The 18,601-nt window shown below is 44.9% G+C and overlaps 2 protein-coding genes across 5 annotated transcripts in view; one reads left to right on the forward strand and one right to left on the reverse strand.

The window, feature by feature from the left end:
- The window catches only part of CTPS2 (CTP synthase 2), a 109,408-nt gene that overhangs the window by 31,469 nt on the left and 59,338 nt on the right, over positions 1-18,601 (reverse strand). For all 4 annotated transcript variants that reach the window (XR_013825741.1, XM_079910751.1, XM_079910750.1 and 1 more), the window contains one exon: positions 1,463-1,559. Coding sequence is in view for 3 of the 4 variants with exons in the window: in XM_079910751.1 (XP_079766877.1) it covers positions 1,463-1,559 (97 nt within the window). In the remaining variant the exon portion in view is untranslated. The remainder of the gene's footprint in view (positions 1-1,462; positions 1,560-18,601) is intronic.
- On the forward strand, positions 13,179-17,186 carry S100G (S100 calcium binding protein G; the record flags this gene model as incomplete). Its single annotated transcript, XM_079910752.1, has 2 exons — positions 13,179-13,313; positions 16,740-17,186. The coding sequence occupies 2 exons, from the start codon at positions 13,179-13,181 to the stop codon at positions 16,842-16,844; spliced, it is 240 nt and encodes a 79-aa protein (XP_079766878.1). The 3' UTR covers positions 16,845-17,186.

Consider the following 18,601-nt stretch of genomic DNA (forward strand, 5'->3'; position numbering starts at 1 on the left):
GACTGTGGTGATGGTTGCATAACTCTGTGAGTTGTACACTTTTAACAGATGAATTGTATGGTATGTAAATGACATCTTAATAGAGCTGTTTAAAATTTTTTTTCAAGGCAGGCAAAAGATGTTAATTAAGCAACAAACTTTGGTGTTATGTTTAAGATTCATAAAAATCATCGATGCTACTTTCAGGTCTACTGTAAAGAAAAACAAATCCTAAATCAGTCTTATTTCCATCAAGACAGGTAAAAATTTTAAATATATTGAACACAATGCTCTTTTTAAAAAGCTTAGTACGATTATAACTGAATCTTTTATAGTAGATAACAATTTTAAAAGATGAAATTTCTCACTAACCATTTTTGCCTCTTAGACCACTATTTGAACAAAGTTTCAAAGTATTTAGAAACATCTGAAAGCCAAAGAATTGCTGCTAATACCCACAAAGAGAAAAAAATCTTATATTCTTAAAGAAAAAAGTCACTTAAAGAACACTGGCTTCTCACCCAGAGAGAGTAGGGAAATATGTGCACTTTAAAACTTTTCCTTTTTAAATTTCCTTCTTGCTAGGAAGCTTTATATTCCTTAGAAGCTGTTTATCAGCCTTAAAGGAGAACCTCATATTTCTAGTCTTATTCTTCTTTGAGTGAAGAAGGTATTTTTCTAAGGTATTCTTATAACTTCACAGGAATGATGCTGGACGCCCGAGATACCTGGGTTCCCTCCTGTGCATCCGGGACGGGTGGGGTGGGGGGTGGAGGGGGGAAGGTGAGCAGCGCAGGCATCTGTCCCGGCCACTGCTGTACTATCTCCAGAATCGAGCACAGTGCATATGGCGCAGAGCAGGCACTGAGATACATTTATCAAATTGAATTAAGGGTTTTGGGGTTACATTAAGTTATTCTCATATCATATGTTAAGCTATGGAAAAAAGTTCCACAGAAATTAGAATAACCTTATCGGGACTAGAAGATCAGCAAGTATCAGACAGTGAAGCATGTCATATTTTCCTTACCCCATGCTGGAGCCACTCGGGGAACAGAGAAATAGACTTCTGAGACATAACTGGCCCCCTTCTCAAGAAGTTCAAAAATTAGCGGCTCAAAGCAGTCAGACATGAAACAGTTAAACAGGGAGTTGGTTTCGATGCAGTGGAGAAAACAGTGGATTGGAAAGAACTGAGCTGGAATCAGGGCTGTCCTGGTACAGGGTCAACCCCAGGAGCATCGGTAAAGCACAAAGCAGCCCACTGGCCAGGGTGTGGTGGAGGGCAAATGAGAAGGGGCATCCATGTGTGTTCTACCAACCCTTTCAGGGAGAGGAATGGGGAAGCAGGAGGACCAGCGAGTGCAGAGGCAGGGAAGGGGCGACAGGGGCGGGACGGGAGAGCTCCAGGAGGGCTGTGGCCAGGCACGGCCATGTAAATGATGCCTGCCATGTTATAAAACAAATGATCTGAGAAACTTACTTAATATTGAATTTTCAGTTTTGAAAACAGTTCTTCTTATTCCCAGCCTCATCGTTCCTCCCAAATTGCCAGGGTTGTGTTCCGGCATATCAATCACCTTAGAAAACAAAACAAGTCCGGTTTTGCCATCTTGTAAAAACGTAATTTCCCACATTTCAAGCTTTACTTTTAGGGGATGCTCACTGGGTAAGGATGTTCCTTAAACAAGAAAATCCGATCGTTCCTTCCAACCTTCCCATTCAAACACAGTCGTGCTTTTATACACTCCTCACAGTATGCTGCCTTTTCATCTCTGCTTCTCATCTTTCATTCAAATCACAGGTAAAAAACTTCTCAGGAGCATCTTTATAAGCTCCCTCCTGTCATTAGTCAAAGTGTCAGTTCCAGGCGATGTTCACACTTCACCTTCTGGGACCTTCCGCTTTGGTCTTCACGTCCCTTATAATAACAACCCTCTCCCACCGCCCACTCCACTCCCTAAACATTTTCCATAAGCAAATCTGTCCATTTTGGAAAAGGATACCAGAAGTACAGTGGTCCCTCAATATCCAGGGGGACACGTTCCAGGACCCCTCTGGATAACAAAATCCTTGGACGCTCCAATCCCTTATATAAAGTGGCATAATACAGTCAGCTGTCGGTATCTGCGGATGCCGAACCCATGGATACGGAGAGCCAACTGAACTTATTTGCAGAAAATCATTTAGAAGGATTCTTCTTTTTTTTTTTTTTTTTGGCTATGCCATGCGGCATGCAGGATCTTAGTTCCCCAACCAGGAATCGAACGTGTGTCCCCTGCAGTGGAAGCATGGAGTCTTTAACCACTGGACCACCAGGGAAGCCCCCTAGAAGGGTTACTCTTATTAAAAAAATTAAAGAAAAAAAATATATATATAATCCATTCTACCACATTCCATAGGTAGAAACCTAAGTGCCACCCTGGATCTCTCCCTCTCCCTCATCTCCAATGTGTCAAGTCCTATCCACTTACCGGCTCTAGACTTCCTGCATCCATCCACAGCTCCCACCACCAAACAAACCACAGTCCCTCACCTGGACTGCGGCCAGAGCTCACCAACTAGACATGCCCCACATTCACATGTCCCCCCAACCCTGCGCACTGCAGGCAGAGCGGTCGTGGTGTTTCTCCTGCTTGAAATCCTTGACTGCCTGGTACTGGCCCAACCTAGCCCTCAGCCTCACTTCCTGTGACTTTCCCCTCCTACCCTGAGCTCTGGTCGCTGAGCCTTCCTTCAGTTCCTCAAGTGCATCTTCCTTCCTCCCACCATGGAGACTTTGAACATCTCCCACTCCCCTACCCTCTTTTCCTAAATTAATCCATCCCTAACCTTAAGATCTTAGCTCAACTACCCAATATGAGCTTCCGCAGGAGTTGATATTAGCAGGCGCCATACCCTAGTCAGGGTCCTCTATCAACATGCTCCCCGTCACCGTGCTCCCCTCCGTTTGTGTGTAGAGTGCTTTGTGCGCTAGACTGTGAATCGCTAAGAGCTGGGGCACTTTTTGCTTTCACCATCGCATTCCCAGCCCCTAGCACACATGGAACTGGCATCTGGTATGCACTGAACGAATGCAGGGATGATTGAATGAACTCAGACCAAATAATTTCAGATTTATCTTTAGGATTAACTCACAGAAATGCAGACACGTGATTTTTATGAAAAGTCTGTTCTTGATAGCCAATGGTCTATTTTCGCAATTCTGTTCACTACAATCTCATGGTTTTATTTCATCTTTAAGCTGTTAGAACAGACTACAGTTGGGTGAGTTAACCTGTTCTAATGGAATTGCTCAAGTTTCCTCTCATAAAACCTTCCTCTCCTTGTTTTTTCTATACCCTAACTGCCACACGTTGCTCTACAGGAATCCTTGACAACTAGAATTTTCCAAGAACTTGTATGATCTTATCAGTGCTCCAGAAGAACTTTCTGAGCCATTTGAACCCTGTGGCCCGGGTACACTCTAAGAGTCACTGAGAGGAAGGGGTGGAGAAAAAACTTGACTACACCCCTTGGCAGATGGAGCGCTTGGTTCTGAAGTGCTTTTGGCCTTGGCGTGTCTTTCCTATCTTCTTGGGTCGGCTAATTACGGCTAGATTAAGTATTACAGGAGTGAGGTGAGGAGAGGGCATCAGCTTCCAGTTCAGAAAACTGAGCTGTTTAGCTTTCAGCCCCTTGGGTATTTTCTAGGAAAGGACAGATAAGACTACATTACCTGCCACAGACTCGTAAGAAGTCCTAGGTTGATTCACAGCTACAATTTCCGCTTCAGCTGAAGACAACCTGAACCCTTTAGGAAGACCACAGCAATAAACTCCCCTGGTTTCTTCTTATAAGTGTACTGTAATGCTTTAAGTCAGCCTTACTTCCGGCACTGGGTTTCTCCACTCAGGAAGAGTCTTTTAATGTAGTTTGTTCAGTTATTGGCATGTTTGGAATTCAAGGAATGTTCTGGTATAAACCACTGAAAATGGAGTCAAATGACCCAACGAAGAACAGGAATCCTCCCTTACTGCTTACTTGGGTTGAATCTGACAAACAGAAGGCCAGAAAATATTTCCAAAAGAAGTATTTCCAAAAGCTAAATGCAGTGGGCACAGGGCTGCCTAAGGGTCTTAAACACTCCTCCAACATAGAGGGAAGTCTGGAAATTCCTGAAAGAGCAATATGAGAACATTGTTTAGAAACATGAACTATCAGGAGAAACAGCTATAAGAGTTGAGTGTGGTAGACAGGAGGTGAGGATTACTGAATTTTTTCATTATAGGCTTTTTGGAATTGTTGGGTTTTTTTTTTTTTGGAATTGTTGAACACTTAATTACTTTAATGAAAATACAAATTGAAGGCCTAAATAGTGAAATATATTGTATAGGCCTTCCACTAGGGTATTAGTTCACATTATCCCTGCTGTTTTCAAAAGCAATATATCAGACCTTCTGCTGATATGATAGCACAGAAAGAAATCCCAAGGTGTAACTGCCACGGTGACCCTCCGATTAAAATACGCTCCCATAGAAACCACTGGAGAGGCAAAGAAAACGGTAGACAAAAGATGGGGGAGCAGATGGAAGTAGCTTTCCAACTCTAAATGATGCCCTGAACAGCAGTGAAAGGAGAAAAGCAGAGCAAGAACTGACAGGCGGCTTCATCCGGGGATGCCCATCACACACTCAGTGGAAGGATGTCCAGGCCAGGAAGACCTTCAACATGGCAGAAGAGTAAGATGTGGAGATCACCTTCCTCCCCACAGATACATCAGAAATACATCTACACGTGGAACAACCCCTACAGAACACCTACTGAACGCTGGCAGAAGACCTCAGACCTCCCAAAAGGCAAGAAACTCCCCCACGTACCTGGGTAGGGCAAAAGAAAAAAGAATAAACAGAGACAAAAGGATAGGGACGGGACCTGCACCAGTGGGAGGGAGCTGTGAAGGAGAAAAGGTTTCCACACACTAGGAAGCCCCTTCACTGGCAGAAACGGCGGGTGGCCGGGGGGAAGCTTGGGAGCCGCGGAGGAGAGCACAGCAACAGGGGTGCGGAGGCCAAAGCGGAGAGATTCCCGCACAGAGGAACCATGCCGACCGGCACTCACCAGCCCAAGAGGTTTGTCTGCTCCCCCGCCGGAGCGGGCGGGGGCTGGGAACTGAGGCTCCGGCTTCAGTCGGAGCGCAGGGAGAGGACTGGGGTGGCGGTGTGAACACAGCCTGAAGGGGGGTAGTGCGCCACGGCTGGCCGGGAGGGAGTCCGGGGAAAAGTCTGGAGCTGCCGAAGAGGCAAGAGACGATTGTTTCTGGGGGCGCAAGGACCCTCTCTGAATCCCCTCGATTCAGAGCACCGCCTAAACGAGCTCAAGAGACGGGTGCAAGCCGCGTCTATCAGCGCAGACACCAAGAGACGGGCATGAGACGCTAAGGCTGCTGCTGCCGCCACCAAGAAGCCTGTGAACAAGCACAGGTCACTGTCCACACCTCCCCTCCCAGAAGCCTGTGCAGCCCGCCACTGCCAGGGTCCCGTGATCCAGGGACAACTTCCCCGGGAGAACACATGGCGGCCTCGGGCTGGTGCAACGTTCTGCTGGCCTCTGCCGCCGCAGGCTCGCCCCGCATCGTGCCCCGCCCTCCCCCCCGGCCTGAGTGAGCCAGAGCCCCCGAAGCAGCTGCTCCTTTAACCCCGTCCTGTGGAGAAAAGGGAACCCTCTTGCACTGTAGGTGGGAACGTAAATTGATACAGCCACTGTGGAGAACAGTATGGAGGTTCCTTAAAAAACTAAAAATAGAACTACCATACGACCCAGCAATCCCACTACTGGGCATATACCCTGAGAAAACCGTCATTCAAAAACAGTCATGTACCAAAATGTTCATGGCAGCTCTATTTACAATAGCCAGGACGTGAAAGCAACCTAAGTGTCCATCAACAGATGAATGGATAAAGAAGATGTGGCACATATATACAATGGAATATTACTTAGCCATAAAAAGAAACGAAATTGAGATATTTGTAGTGAGATGGATGGACCTAGAGTCTGTCATACAGAGTGAAGTAAGTCAGAAAGAGAAAAACAAATACCGTATGCTAACACATATATATGGAATCTAAGGGAAAAAAACGGTTCTGAGGAACCTATGGGCGGGACAGGAATAAAGACGCAGACCTACTAGAGAATGGACTTGAGGACACGGGGAGGGGGAAGGGTAAGCTGGGACCAAGTGAGACAGTCGCATGGACATATATACACTCCTAAATGTAAAATCCATAGCTAGTGGGAAGCAGCTGCATAGCACAGAGAAATCAGCTCAGTGCTTTGTGACCACCTTGAGGGGTGGGATAGGGAGGGTGGGAGGGAGACGCAAGAGGGAGGCGCTAAGGGGATATATGTATATGTAGAGCCGATCCAGTTTGTTATACAGCAGAAACTAACACACCGTTGTAAAGCAATTATACTCCATTAAAGATGTTAAAAAAAAAAAGAACGTCCAGGCCAGGCTCCAGCTGGGAGAACAGAAACACTCCAGAAGGGGGACGGCTGGGGAAGGCAGAGAACACAGGGTACTTCTGGTCAAACCTGGCCAAACCAGTTGCCTGCAGAGTTCTCAGGCTGTCCTACCAGCTCTAAAGATGACAGTATGACTGCCTCTCGGGTTACAACCTGGTTGAGCAACAAAATTAAGGAAACGTCTTCGTTCCTGGCATTCCTTCCGCAAAAAGCCTGAGAGATAGGAGAACATCATAGCTTTAAAACATATCTTTTATCATTACTGGGGTGGTTAAAGAACTTCAGATATGCTTTAGCTTTAATCCCAACATTTTCAAAATACCCTAGATTTTGCATCTAAGAGGAAAATGCCTCTTCCATTGCAAAAGGGTCGCCTCGGCCCATTCTGAGTTTGCCTAAAAACAAGCTGTCATCTGATCCCCACTACAGAGCTGTCGTTTCTTGGAACCGAGCCATAGCGCAGAAGAAAAATAAAAAAGGATCAATAAGTAACGAATATTGGTGCTGATAAAGCTTTAGGAGATGTAAATGTACCATGTAAGGATAAACACGGCCCTAATTAACCTTTACCAAAGTTTCTGCAGCCCATGATAAAAGTGTAATGGGTTCAAGACTTCAGGAGTCCTGGGTGCCTTAAACAACGAAGTCTAGGGAAGTTAGGTTCTCTTATCAAAGATGAAATTCCCCCCTCCTTTTTTTTTTGGCCACAGAGCCGGCTTGCAGGATCTTAGTTCCCCGATCAGGGAACTAAGCCTGGGCCTCGGCAGTGAAAGTGCGGAGTCCTAACCATTAGACTGCCAAGGAATTTCCAAAGATGAAATTCCTAAATGGCAGTGTGGGAAAGAGTGCAAGCCTTCTGACCTACCTGACAGAACCCTGGTAAGGCCAGCTTCTGTCCAGTCCCTTGCCTTTGGACATTTCATTTGGGGACACTAGAGGAGCCTACCTCCCAGCAGACCATCTTCAGTAGCTGGGCAGCTACAGCAGTCTCCATTGTTGCAGACCAAATCTAAACCCTTCCATGTGGCACGCAGGTTCCACCTCATTCAGGAACCGTCTATGCTCTCCCCACATATTCTGACCCGTGGTTTCTACCTCTGCTCCCCTCCCCTCGACGCCACTACATACATACCGCCTCTTCACTACTTTCCCTGAGATGGCTTCGCCCCACCATCCCACGTGGGCTTGCGCTTTAGGGGCACCCTCCAGTTCTCCTCACCGTGCCATACTTAATACCAGTGTTATGCTCACCCTACCAAACAAATGACCTACACAGTGTTAATTCCTTTCCAATAAGCGGTAGGCTGAATAACAGCCCCCCCAAAGATGTCCAAGTCCTAGTCCCCAGAAACCGTGAATATGCTGCCTTCCGTGTCAGCCTGATTAAATTAAGCCTCTTGAGATGGTAAACTTATCTGGGGGTTATCAGGGTGGGCCCAACGTAACCACAGGGTCTTCATAAGAAGCAGCAGGAAGGTCAGAATCAGAGATGGAAATGTGACAACGAAGCAGAGGTCAGAGAGAGAAGGAGAGAGAGAGACTGGAAGAGGCCACATGGCTGGCTTTAAAGATGGAGGAAAGGGCCATGAGCAGGCAGTCTCTAGAAGCTGGAAAAGGCAAAGAAATAGATTCTCCCCTAGAGCCTCCAGAAGAAATGCTTCTGAGCTCCAGACCTGTAAAAAACTAAATTTGTCACTAAGTTGGTGGTAATTTGTTACAGCAGCAATAGGAAACTAATACAGTCCTTTAACGTATACAAGTTTAACCTCCTCCATCATTTCGTATATGCATCTCCTCTCAGAAACTAAAGTGTGGGCTCCTCACGCACAAGGACTAGATCTTCTTCTCTAGCACCATCGGAGTTCAGCACAATGGCAGGTTTGGATCAAGCGTTCCATCATTAAATCTCCCTGGATTTTAATCAAAAACTAACAGAGGAGACCCAGGGACTGGTCGGTGGGCCTACAAGAAGTAGAGGGTCTCTGAGACCAAGTCGCAGACGGAAGGGGAGGGGGCAGTTGCCTGCTCTGAGGCCAAGGTACGCTGTGCCCAAGCTCACCTCTCACCTGATACAGGGCCGGTACCTCTCTGTAGCATCAGGGCAGCGTGAGGATGGAATCTACAATGGTGAAAGCATTAAGCAGTCCTAGAAATATGTAGATATTTTCTAGTTTTTTTGTTTGTTTGTTTTTGCGGTACGCGGGCGTCTCACTGCTGTGGCCTCTCCCGCTGTGGAGCACAGGCTCCGGACGTGCAGGCTCAGCAGCCATGGCTCACGGGCCCAGCCGCTCCGCAGCATGTGGGATCTTCCCGGACCGTGACACGAACCCGTGTCCCCTGCATCGGCAGGCGGACTCTCAACCATTGTGCCACCAGGGAAGCCCCTCTAATTTTTTTAACTTGGTTTTTTCCACCAGTAAAATAAGGTCTATATTACTTCCACTAGGAAAAGAACATTCTTATACCTTCAGGTGTGATCATGACACTTAAGTCCTGCCTCTGAGCCTCACACTAACATTGACCAGCTCTCCTCACAGAAGCCCTACTCCTGAGACGGGGCAGGTGGCATGGTGGCTGACGGTGCGGGCTGGCTCTGGACCTGAATCCCAGCTCTGCCAGTCCCCAGTGACGTGACCTTGAATGCGTCCTTGACTGTCTCTGTAGACTGGAGGTAACAGCGGCATCCACTTCACACGGGTACTGCGGAATTTCTGGAGCTAACGGGTCGGGTAGGGGGGCAGCACACAGCCCATGGGAAAAAGCAGCCCTCGATAGTCCCAGGCTCTGATAAAGAGGCCTCTGCGAACTCTGGCACCCAGGGCAGAGGCTGGAAGCGAAAGGTGAACTCTGTCATGGGCGGGGGTCTCCCTTTTAGGGACAGCTGCTCTTTAATAGTCACGGTCTCTCCCAAACCTCAGCATCAAAGACAACACGAGCCCACAGACAGCATTTTACACCCATTTTGCTTCGCAGGGCCTGGCTGCTGACACTACCCTCTTCCCGAGGTGCTTTTTGAGGCACTGCTGCTGTGGCCTTTGAGCACAGTAACCCGGCCACGGAGACCTGTGGTACCCCAAGCTTGTAAAATAAGTTACTCTTGGCTTTCCCAGGAAAAACTGCAGTCTGTCCAAAGATCAAGCAATTGAACGGTGAGGTGAAATAACCTTTGCCTCTCCATTTTTCCATTACCCATCTTGTGCCTGTCATGTTTTCCCCCTTCTCTGGTTTCAAAATGCACTCTTTTGAACACACCCTGTATTTATCGCCCATCTCCACATATTTTTAGTTAATGTTTCATGAGAGTATCTATTGGTGGATTTCACGTTTCCCACTGCAGGTTTACCCTCACGCTTGAGTCCACAGGTAAAGAGAAAAATAAGAGGCGAGAGATGTGACTTGCAGAGGTGAGCAAGTGAAAACATAAGAGGACCAACGGGGTGTTTTTCCCGTTCTGTCAGCGTTTACCACAAGCCTAAGTTCTGACAACAAGCAGCACTGGGCCTGTTTTAATCAGAGGTCTTCCCTTGAAACTAGAGATTTGTAGCCTAAAAGACTGTTAACCAATACTGTTCCAAATGTTTTTCTTAGGGTTCATTTTATATACACACATGCTCACACACACGTGTGTTCATATATACATTTCATGTGTTGTATACAACATATATTATCTCATACAATATATACTTGTTAAAATCATATAGTTATATATTATATTGTTATTAAGATCACATATAGTTATTAAAATCATTTCTTCAGTAGACTCAAGAAATAAAACAACTACCATGTTGATTTTAGCTCACAAGCGGTAATTTGAGAGAACAGATAATTTAAGATGCTATTTCAACAACTGGGGAGATGTGAGTACGGGCTGTGATCATGGCATTGTGGTTGTGTAAGAGAATGTCCTTGTCCTTACAAGATAAGATGCTGAGTTATTTAGGGGGTTAGTGTCTGGATGTCTGTAACTGATTCTCAAATGGTTGGGGTTGGGGGGGGTCACCCATAGAAAGAGAAAGCAAATGTGGAAATGTTACCGATTAGTGAATCTGGGCAAAAGGTGGGTTGGTATTCATTGACTCTTCCTGCAAATTTTCTGTAGATTTGAAATTTTTTTAAAAAGATGCTGGCGGAAAAAGATATTTTCATGACTGTTCAACAAAAGCCTCCTTCCTCCCAGGTAAGACAGAGCATAAGTATAAAAACCCGAGAAATTCTCTAAAATCTTGATTAAACTACATTGCCAAAATCAGAACATTTTTGTGTAAATCTTACAGCTAAAAGCAAAATGCCTATCTTTACTCTAAGAAGTGAGTTAATACATAGTCAGTACTGATGCATACCAATGTCAAATAATCTGCAATAAAAGCAAGAATAACATACACAAGACAGCTAAGGTGCATGGACTGATCAGGACTCAGGACTGGTGGCAGCTTTTAAGGAACTCTATATATAAGATTTCACATTTGTTCTCCAAGGTAAATAAGGCCTTCGAATTTTAGAACTGAAAAGCCTCAGAGAGAAATACAGTCCAATACTTTAATCCTGAATTTGTCTGCAATATAACAAAGGGCCATAGAAAACTAAATATAGAAAAGGTCCATAAAAAGTGTGGACATATACAAGTATTTAAAAGCTGATAAGTGCTTTTAAAGTTGATCTGGAACCCCCTTTTGTGAGTTACAATCAGTATCGGATCAATGTTCCCAGGAAATGTCCTAATTCTTTCATAGAACTCTTTCTAAGAGAAATGAATTTAGTCTCCAATTTTAAATCCTGGCAGTTTCAAAAGTTTGAAGTAATTCCAATTGAATAAAAGTAAGTCAAGGGTTTTCACGAGTTTTTAGAATGATTAACAAAATAGATTTGGCAAGGAAAAGAAATAAAAAGCACATATGCGAACAACAAATAATGAAAAAGTTGAAAAATGACCATGCTATTTGGCAATCTTGCTTTGCCAAATGAAACCACAAATTATTGTGTATCTTCCCCCGACTTCTTAAACCTGCTTCTCAATGATATTTTATTCATTCATTCAGTTATTCAAAAATTTAACCACCTAGGGACTTCCCTGGTGGCACAGTAGTTAAGAATCCACCTGCCAATGCAGGGGACACGGGTTCGAGCCCTGGTCTGGGAGGATCCCACATGCCGCAGAGCGACCAAGCCCGTGCGCCACAAGTACTGAGCCAGCACTCTAGACCCCACGAGCCACAACTACTAAGCCCGCACGCCACACCTACTGAAGCCCGTGCACCTAGAGCCCATGTTCCGCAACAAGAGAAGCCACCGCAATGAGAAGACTGCGCACCGCAACGAAGAGTAGCCCCCGCTCACCACAGCTAGAGAAAGCCCACGCGCAGCAACTAAGACCCAACACAGCCAAATTATTTATTTATTTATTTATTTATTTATTTTTAAAAAGTGGATGTTTATTAAAAAAAAATTTATCTACCTTATATGTACAAAACATCAGAGGGACTTCAAAGGCTACAAGGCAATTTTTAAACTACGTAGTATTTGATTATCTATTTCAGCATTTTTTTCTTGATGTGCAGAAAATTATTTTTTTCAAGCCTAAATATGCAACTAAATTGAAAAACAACAACCCTCCATATTTGAGCTTTCTGAAATGTGAACAGTGAGCAAATATCCTAGTTCCACATTGTAGGGAAAATGTAATCTAAGGGGTAAAGAATCCAAGCTTATACTTGGGACTCTGAACCATTAAGCAACTGTTGAGGTGGCCCTTTATTGGATCTTGCCCTTAATTATGAAGCTCATGCAGTCTTAGGCTTGGGTTTCAAAAACCATTAATAATTACCCTTAAATGGCAAACAAAAGGAAAATTTCATCATCAGGGTGGTGTAGGTGTAAAGACTATAAAAGTCGCAGGATCCTGCTCAGCTTCTCACACTCCTATTTGATTCTTCCAGCTGCCTCACTGCTGGACGACCAGGTAAGTGTGCTTTTAGTACTACCTGTAGCTGCTTCTGCTTCCTTTCAGAATGGTGTGAAAGATCACGGTCTAGAGAAAAAGTGGGTTTGTGCCATCTAAAGATATTACCAGTAACTTAAGAGGCTAGAAGCTGTGGTCAGGTTTCTTCAAGACCACAGCCTACAGAGTGCAGAACAGGTACCTAAAAAGTGAAAAATGTCATAATTACTAGTAAAAGTATTCGGCTCCAAAGACTATCTTCTAACAGATATACTCCAAAAACAGACATTTAACAACCTATCTAAGATGATTATTTTTATTTATTTATTTTTTTTGCGGTACGCGGGCCTCTCACTGTTGCGGCCTCTCCCGTTGCGGAGCACAGGCTCCGGACGCGCAGGCTCAGCGGCCATGGCTCACGGGCCCAGCCGCAGCGCGGCATGTGGGATCTTCCCGGACCGGGGCACGAACCCGTGTCCCCTGCATCGGCAGGCGGACTCTCAACCACTGCGCCACCAGGGAAGCCTGATGATTATTTTTAAAACACGTTTTCAGTCACTGGTACATTGTGATTCCCACAGTTCCCGCCCCCTCTCTCCTCCTCCTCCTCTTTATCTTCCCCTCTCCCCTTTTCTTTATGCTCTCTCACCTATGCCAAGGAAACAGCCCAAAAGCACTCAACTCCTGCTGGCAATCATCAGTATAAAATACTTCACCTTTTTGGTAAGTTCATTTCTTTCCCAATTTACAGGACACCAAAATGAGTACAAACAAGTTTCCTGAAGAACTGAAGAGCATTTTTGAAAAATACGCAGCCAAAGAAGGTGATCCAAACCAGCTGTCGAAGGAGGAGCTGAAGCTATTGATTCAGACTGAATTCCCCAGTTTACTGAAAGTGAGTATACCACCACAGAGCCCGCTGATGGGGCGGCGATGGTGGGAAGGGAGGAGAGAAGAGAGGAAAGGGCGCGGGGAGAGGCTGAGGTCCACGACGAGACGGACCAGAGCTCCATCTGAGGCGGAGCGCCCAGCAGCCCAGGCATGGGCATCACCGGAGGGAGGGCGCTTGAATGTGTGCTTTCCTCCCCTGAGGGCAGGCCACATTTCAGAAGGCAAGTTCCTAGAAAGCATGGACTGCGCCTTCTATTGCCCACAGCCTTGACTCAGAACTCCCCAGGACCAGCCATAGTAAACAGAAGCCATGATCGCACTCTTACCGAGCTAGGCCTGGAAGACCCGCAGGTTGCCAAGCAAACACACTAAGGCCTTCAGCCTGGATTCAGCACCCCGTGCCAGGCTTTAGGAAAACAACGAGGCCTGTACGGTTATAGGAGCTGGACTTGGATGTGCTCCTCTGTAATAGGTAGGATCTCTCAACTAGCCCAACACTGACTTGGCAGTCTGTTAAGAAAACCGGCCTCATGCTGATAAATTGCCCTCTGGCGACACCCATTTCTATTTCAAAAGCATTTACATTTGTGCTAAAGAGCAACCACGAGTTTCTAAACAACTTTCAGGAAAGGATTACATTTCCTCAGCCATAAAGTTTCTGATCAAAACCATCCCAGAGTTATCAACATCAAAATGCATCTAGAGGCAATAAGGAATAGGGAAAGGTTAATTCTCTTTGCTCCAATACACTTTCTTTCCCTTGGAACTAAAAACCATCTTCAAAATGGAAGCAACTGTGCAACTGCCTGTTACATTTGACTTGGTCCCTACTTAGCTCTAACTTCAGAATTTGGTTCTCAGTTTTTAACCAGAAATGTCCCTTCTGTCAATATGACATATGAGAAGGTTTCTAGTTTTAGTTGTTGAGGTTTCTGTTTTTAGTACTAAAAAGTGAAGTAGCTGAATTCGATGACCTTATAATCGATATTGTCTTATAGTTAAAATGTGAAATAACTTAAAAAGTTAAAGGTACTAGCAGAAAAAGAGACTTGCTAATCAAAAATAAAAACCAGTGTTTCTGAGGAAGATTCAACTTTTCAAAAAAAAACAAAAGGAAGAAAAATAATAATAGGAATAATAGAAAATAATAAAAAGAAGAAAAATAATAATCTGACAGGGAAGCCTAGGCAATCTATTCAAACAATTTGTTTTTAAATAAGGTAAGATTGGTGAATTTTTCTGTATTTTTCTATATTTTATGTATTTCCTATAAAAACCACATATGGGGCTTACCTGGTGGCGCAGTGGTTGAGAGTCCGCCTGCCGATGCAGGGGACATGGGTTCGTGCCCCAGTCTGGGAAGATCCCACATGCCGCGGAGCGGCTAAGCCCGTGAGCCATGGCTGCTGAGCCTGCGCGTCCGGAGCCTGTGCTCCGCAACAGGAGAGGCCACAACGGTGAGAGGCCCACGTATGGCAAAAAAGGAAAAAAAAAAAAAAAAAAAAAAGCACATATGACTTTTCTAATTAGGATAAAGGTAGGAAGACTAATGGTAAGTTGTGAAAAATCTACTTATCAAGTCATGTACTGATTACATTTCCATATGGATTTCTAAGGTTTTCTAAGCTATACTGTTTACATCACATCACCTTGTGTGGTTTAGAATGTAGCAAATGCTTCAGGAAAACAGTGCTTGGTATTTATAAAACAGATGCTAAATAACTAACACAGTTTGGTCTTGTGAGCATAGCTAAGTGCCAAGTGTCTTTACAGGAATCTTAGGGATTAAAGCATACCTTGATGTAGAGATTTGTTGCACAACAATGTGAACATACTTAACATTACTGAACCGTATACTTAAAAATAGTTAAGATGGGGAATGTTATCTTATGCGATTTTTACCACAATTTAAAAAAATTTTTTGAAGCTGACTTATAAACTAAACTGTTATTTCAATAGGTTTCCTGGGTACTATTTTGCCACAGAGGCTCCTAACCTGAAAGTCAGAGTTGTGGCTCAGAACAAGCCTCCCTGAAATATGCCACTTTAGCATGAAGATTACTGGGAACTAAAAAAAATCAAAACCCAAAGATTCAGGGAAAACTCTTTAGCTCCCACTCGGCTGCCTAAATTTATACTGCAAAGAACAGAGCTCTTCTTTTACCAGGAAGAGAGCTCTTGCTAGAGATTCCTTTTGTCCTAAGAAATTTATCTGTATAACAGGCCAAACTTTTGTTTTCCAAACATCTCTGCCTACATCTGAATGGCCTTCCTTCCTTTTGTAGCCTTAGCCCAGGATGTTATACAAGCCTCAGTTACCTGGCTGCCCTTTGGGTATCATACTTTTATGGGGTACCCTGTACGTATGTAATTAAACTTGTTTTTCTCCTGTTGATCTATGTCAATTTAATTAATAGACCAGCCAAAGAACCCAGAAGGGAAGAAGGGAAAATTTTCCACCCCTACAGCAGAGACAAAAATTAATTCTGCTTAATTCACTACAGGAATACCAGTAGTCAAAAGGGAGTTGAGCTGAACATGATCTGATGTAATAAGCAGTGGTTCTCTGAGTAGTCAGTCCTGGACCAGCAGCATCCACACCGCCCAGGAACCTGTTGGAAATACAGATTCTCAGGTCCCACCCCAAGTCTAGTGAATCGGAAGCTCTGGGAGTAGGACCACCCATCAGTTTGGGTTTACTAAGGTCAGCATGCCCACCTGGTGATTCTGACGCATGCCAAAGTGTGAGAACCACTGAGCCAAAGTCATCCTGCATAGCATAGCAGTGGGCTGCAACCCGGGGTTTGCGAAAAAACTAGGGTGGTTGCTAATTAAGGGGTTGAGCTCTGGAGTCAGTGTTTGAACCCCAAGCCCTCTACTTACCAGCTGGGGGCGCTGAGCAAGTCAGCGGGTGTCTCAAAGCCTCAGTTTCCTCATCTGTAAAGTGGATCTCCCCCACACGGCAGCTGGGAGAATTGCACAGGGTAAGGAAAAGCTCTGGCACGGGGCTGGCCCATGGCAAGCCTAGGATCACATGCTGGTCCAGCTCTGGGGCTGGATGCCAAACCAGCTACCAGGGAAATCTTGGAGCAGGGCCCCTCGGCAGTCAAGTAAAGCCCTGGGACTTCTTCTCAAAAGAATGATTTAGATTTAGTTTACATAGGAAACCAATTATTTTAAATACACATTAGCAATTTTAAAATAATAAATGTATGATATAGTTTTTTTAAAAAAAAGGGTAGGCAGTTCTGTGACATGAAGCAATACTACAACTAAAGTTGGTTTTTTCATCTCTATCAGTAACATATGACTGAAAACTCGGTTGCCTTCTAGGAACGCAGACCCAGTGTCTCTAATTCGGAAAATGTGCAGCAGTAACTGAATCATTTTCTCTCCTCTCTTCTATCCCATCCTTTTTGTCTAAAACCAGGGTCCAAGCACCCTAGATGACCTCTTTCAAGAACTGGACAGGAATGGAGATGGAGAAGTTAGTTTCGAAGAATTCCAGGTGTTAGTAAAAAAGATATCCCAGTGAAGGAAAAAACAAAACAGATCATTCTAAGAACCGAAAGAAGAGTGCCTGGGATGTGGCCCTATTCTGTATGAAACCACCATTGTCTCCACTTAATTCTTTGCAATTGTAATGATCAAGCAGTGAGGTCTAATTACTGAATAAAGAAATCCTTAGACATGTCTCCCCTTGTCAAGTACTGACCCCTGTAGCTTACTAGATTTGAAAGCAACCTTAATTTGATGCATCTAATTTATGGATTTATAAAGAAAAAAAAAAAGGCCCAGAATACTTCCACGATCTTGACCAAGACCACAAAGATGGTGGCGGAGAGTTGGAAAGAATTCTGACGAGTCAAACCAACTCCCTCCCTCCACTCGTCCACCAGAATAACCCCCTCCCTGCTGTCCCTCCGCAGCCACGCAGGGCTCACATCATTCCCAACATCAACTCGTATTTCACTCTAGTCAATGGCTATGGAGAAACAGACGTCATAAAACAGACACTTGTCTTTAAAGTCATCTCCCAGCACCGGCTGTGCCTCTTGAATCAATGACCCTTTGGGGGAGCAAAAGGAATGTACGTCCAGAGAGTCAGTTCCATTCCGTCACTGAGGGGATGGCCTTGGTTCTAGTATGTGATGTGGAAAATAAAAGGGACAGGAAGGCATAGGGCCCTCCAGCTCTGGCATCCTGCAATGCTGGGACGCTGGGTATCTGAGAAACAGCTAGTCCTCACGTTCTACTAGTTGAATCCAGCTGGGGGGAGGGAAAGAGGGAGGAGCGTGGGAGAGGAGTAACTTTCTTCTGCCCCTTACCAGACAGTTAAAATGGCAAAGTCAAATCAGTCTAAGTTGGCCACGGCAGCCCACCACAGCAATGCCCTGGAAGCCAGGTCTTTATCCTGACCACCACTCTCCCCTCCTCGGAAACACCCACAAATCATCAGCACTGCACCCATTCCCTTTGACCAGCATCTCAACCTTTCTGTTCATTATCACCCTCCTAATGAGCCTTGTTAGACATTCTTTTCCCAACTGCCCCTCCAACAAAATTTTAATTCCACATATACATTGTGTGTATACCTGTTTATGTACCACATTCATATCTGTGCTTTAGACATGGTGTAAGATGGTTTTTTGACCCACCACCGCCCCCTCAAAAGCAATTTTAACCCCTGTGGTGTAAGCACACAGGGTAGCACGTCCCCAGAGGAAGAAAACCAGGCATGGCTGGTTTTTTGACATAAGAGAACCCATTTTTGGCCTAAGCCATTTTGTGATCTAAGCCTGGCCATAATGCTTGTCCTTGAACAGGTCTCAGTAATTAATGACCTTAAGGAAACAAGGAACAAATGACTGTTATCAGGCAAGAGAAGTAACAAGAGCAAAGATAATACATCACTTGTAAAGACCCCCAGTTCTGTTTCAGCAGTAAAGACTAGCCTGAAGCACTCAACCACCAGATCAACTGGAACCTAAGGGATGATAATGTTGACCTTTTCTGACCCTTGTGACTTCGATCAACTAAAGCTTGGACTGTGTGGACCACCCAAACCCCTTCGTGAATATGCATGTACCCTCAGCTTAAAACTTCCCCAGTTTTCAGGGAGACACTGCTTTGGGAAAGATCCCCGGTGTTCTCCTTACTTGCTGCAAGTAATAGATCCTTCCTCCTCCCACTCTCTGGCTTGGTTGCATCTTTTGGCTCAACACCCACGAAGAGGTGAACCCAGTTTGGGGGTAACATTGGGAGCAATAGCGCATGCCTTTGAACAATGTT

Source organism: Stenella coeruleoalba (assembly GCF_951394435.1).
Source record: "Stenella coeruleoalba genome assembly, chromosome: X".
Classification (NCBI taxonomy): Eukaryota; Metazoa; Chordata; class Mammalia; order Artiodactyla; family Delphinidae; genus Stenella; species Stenella coeruleoalba.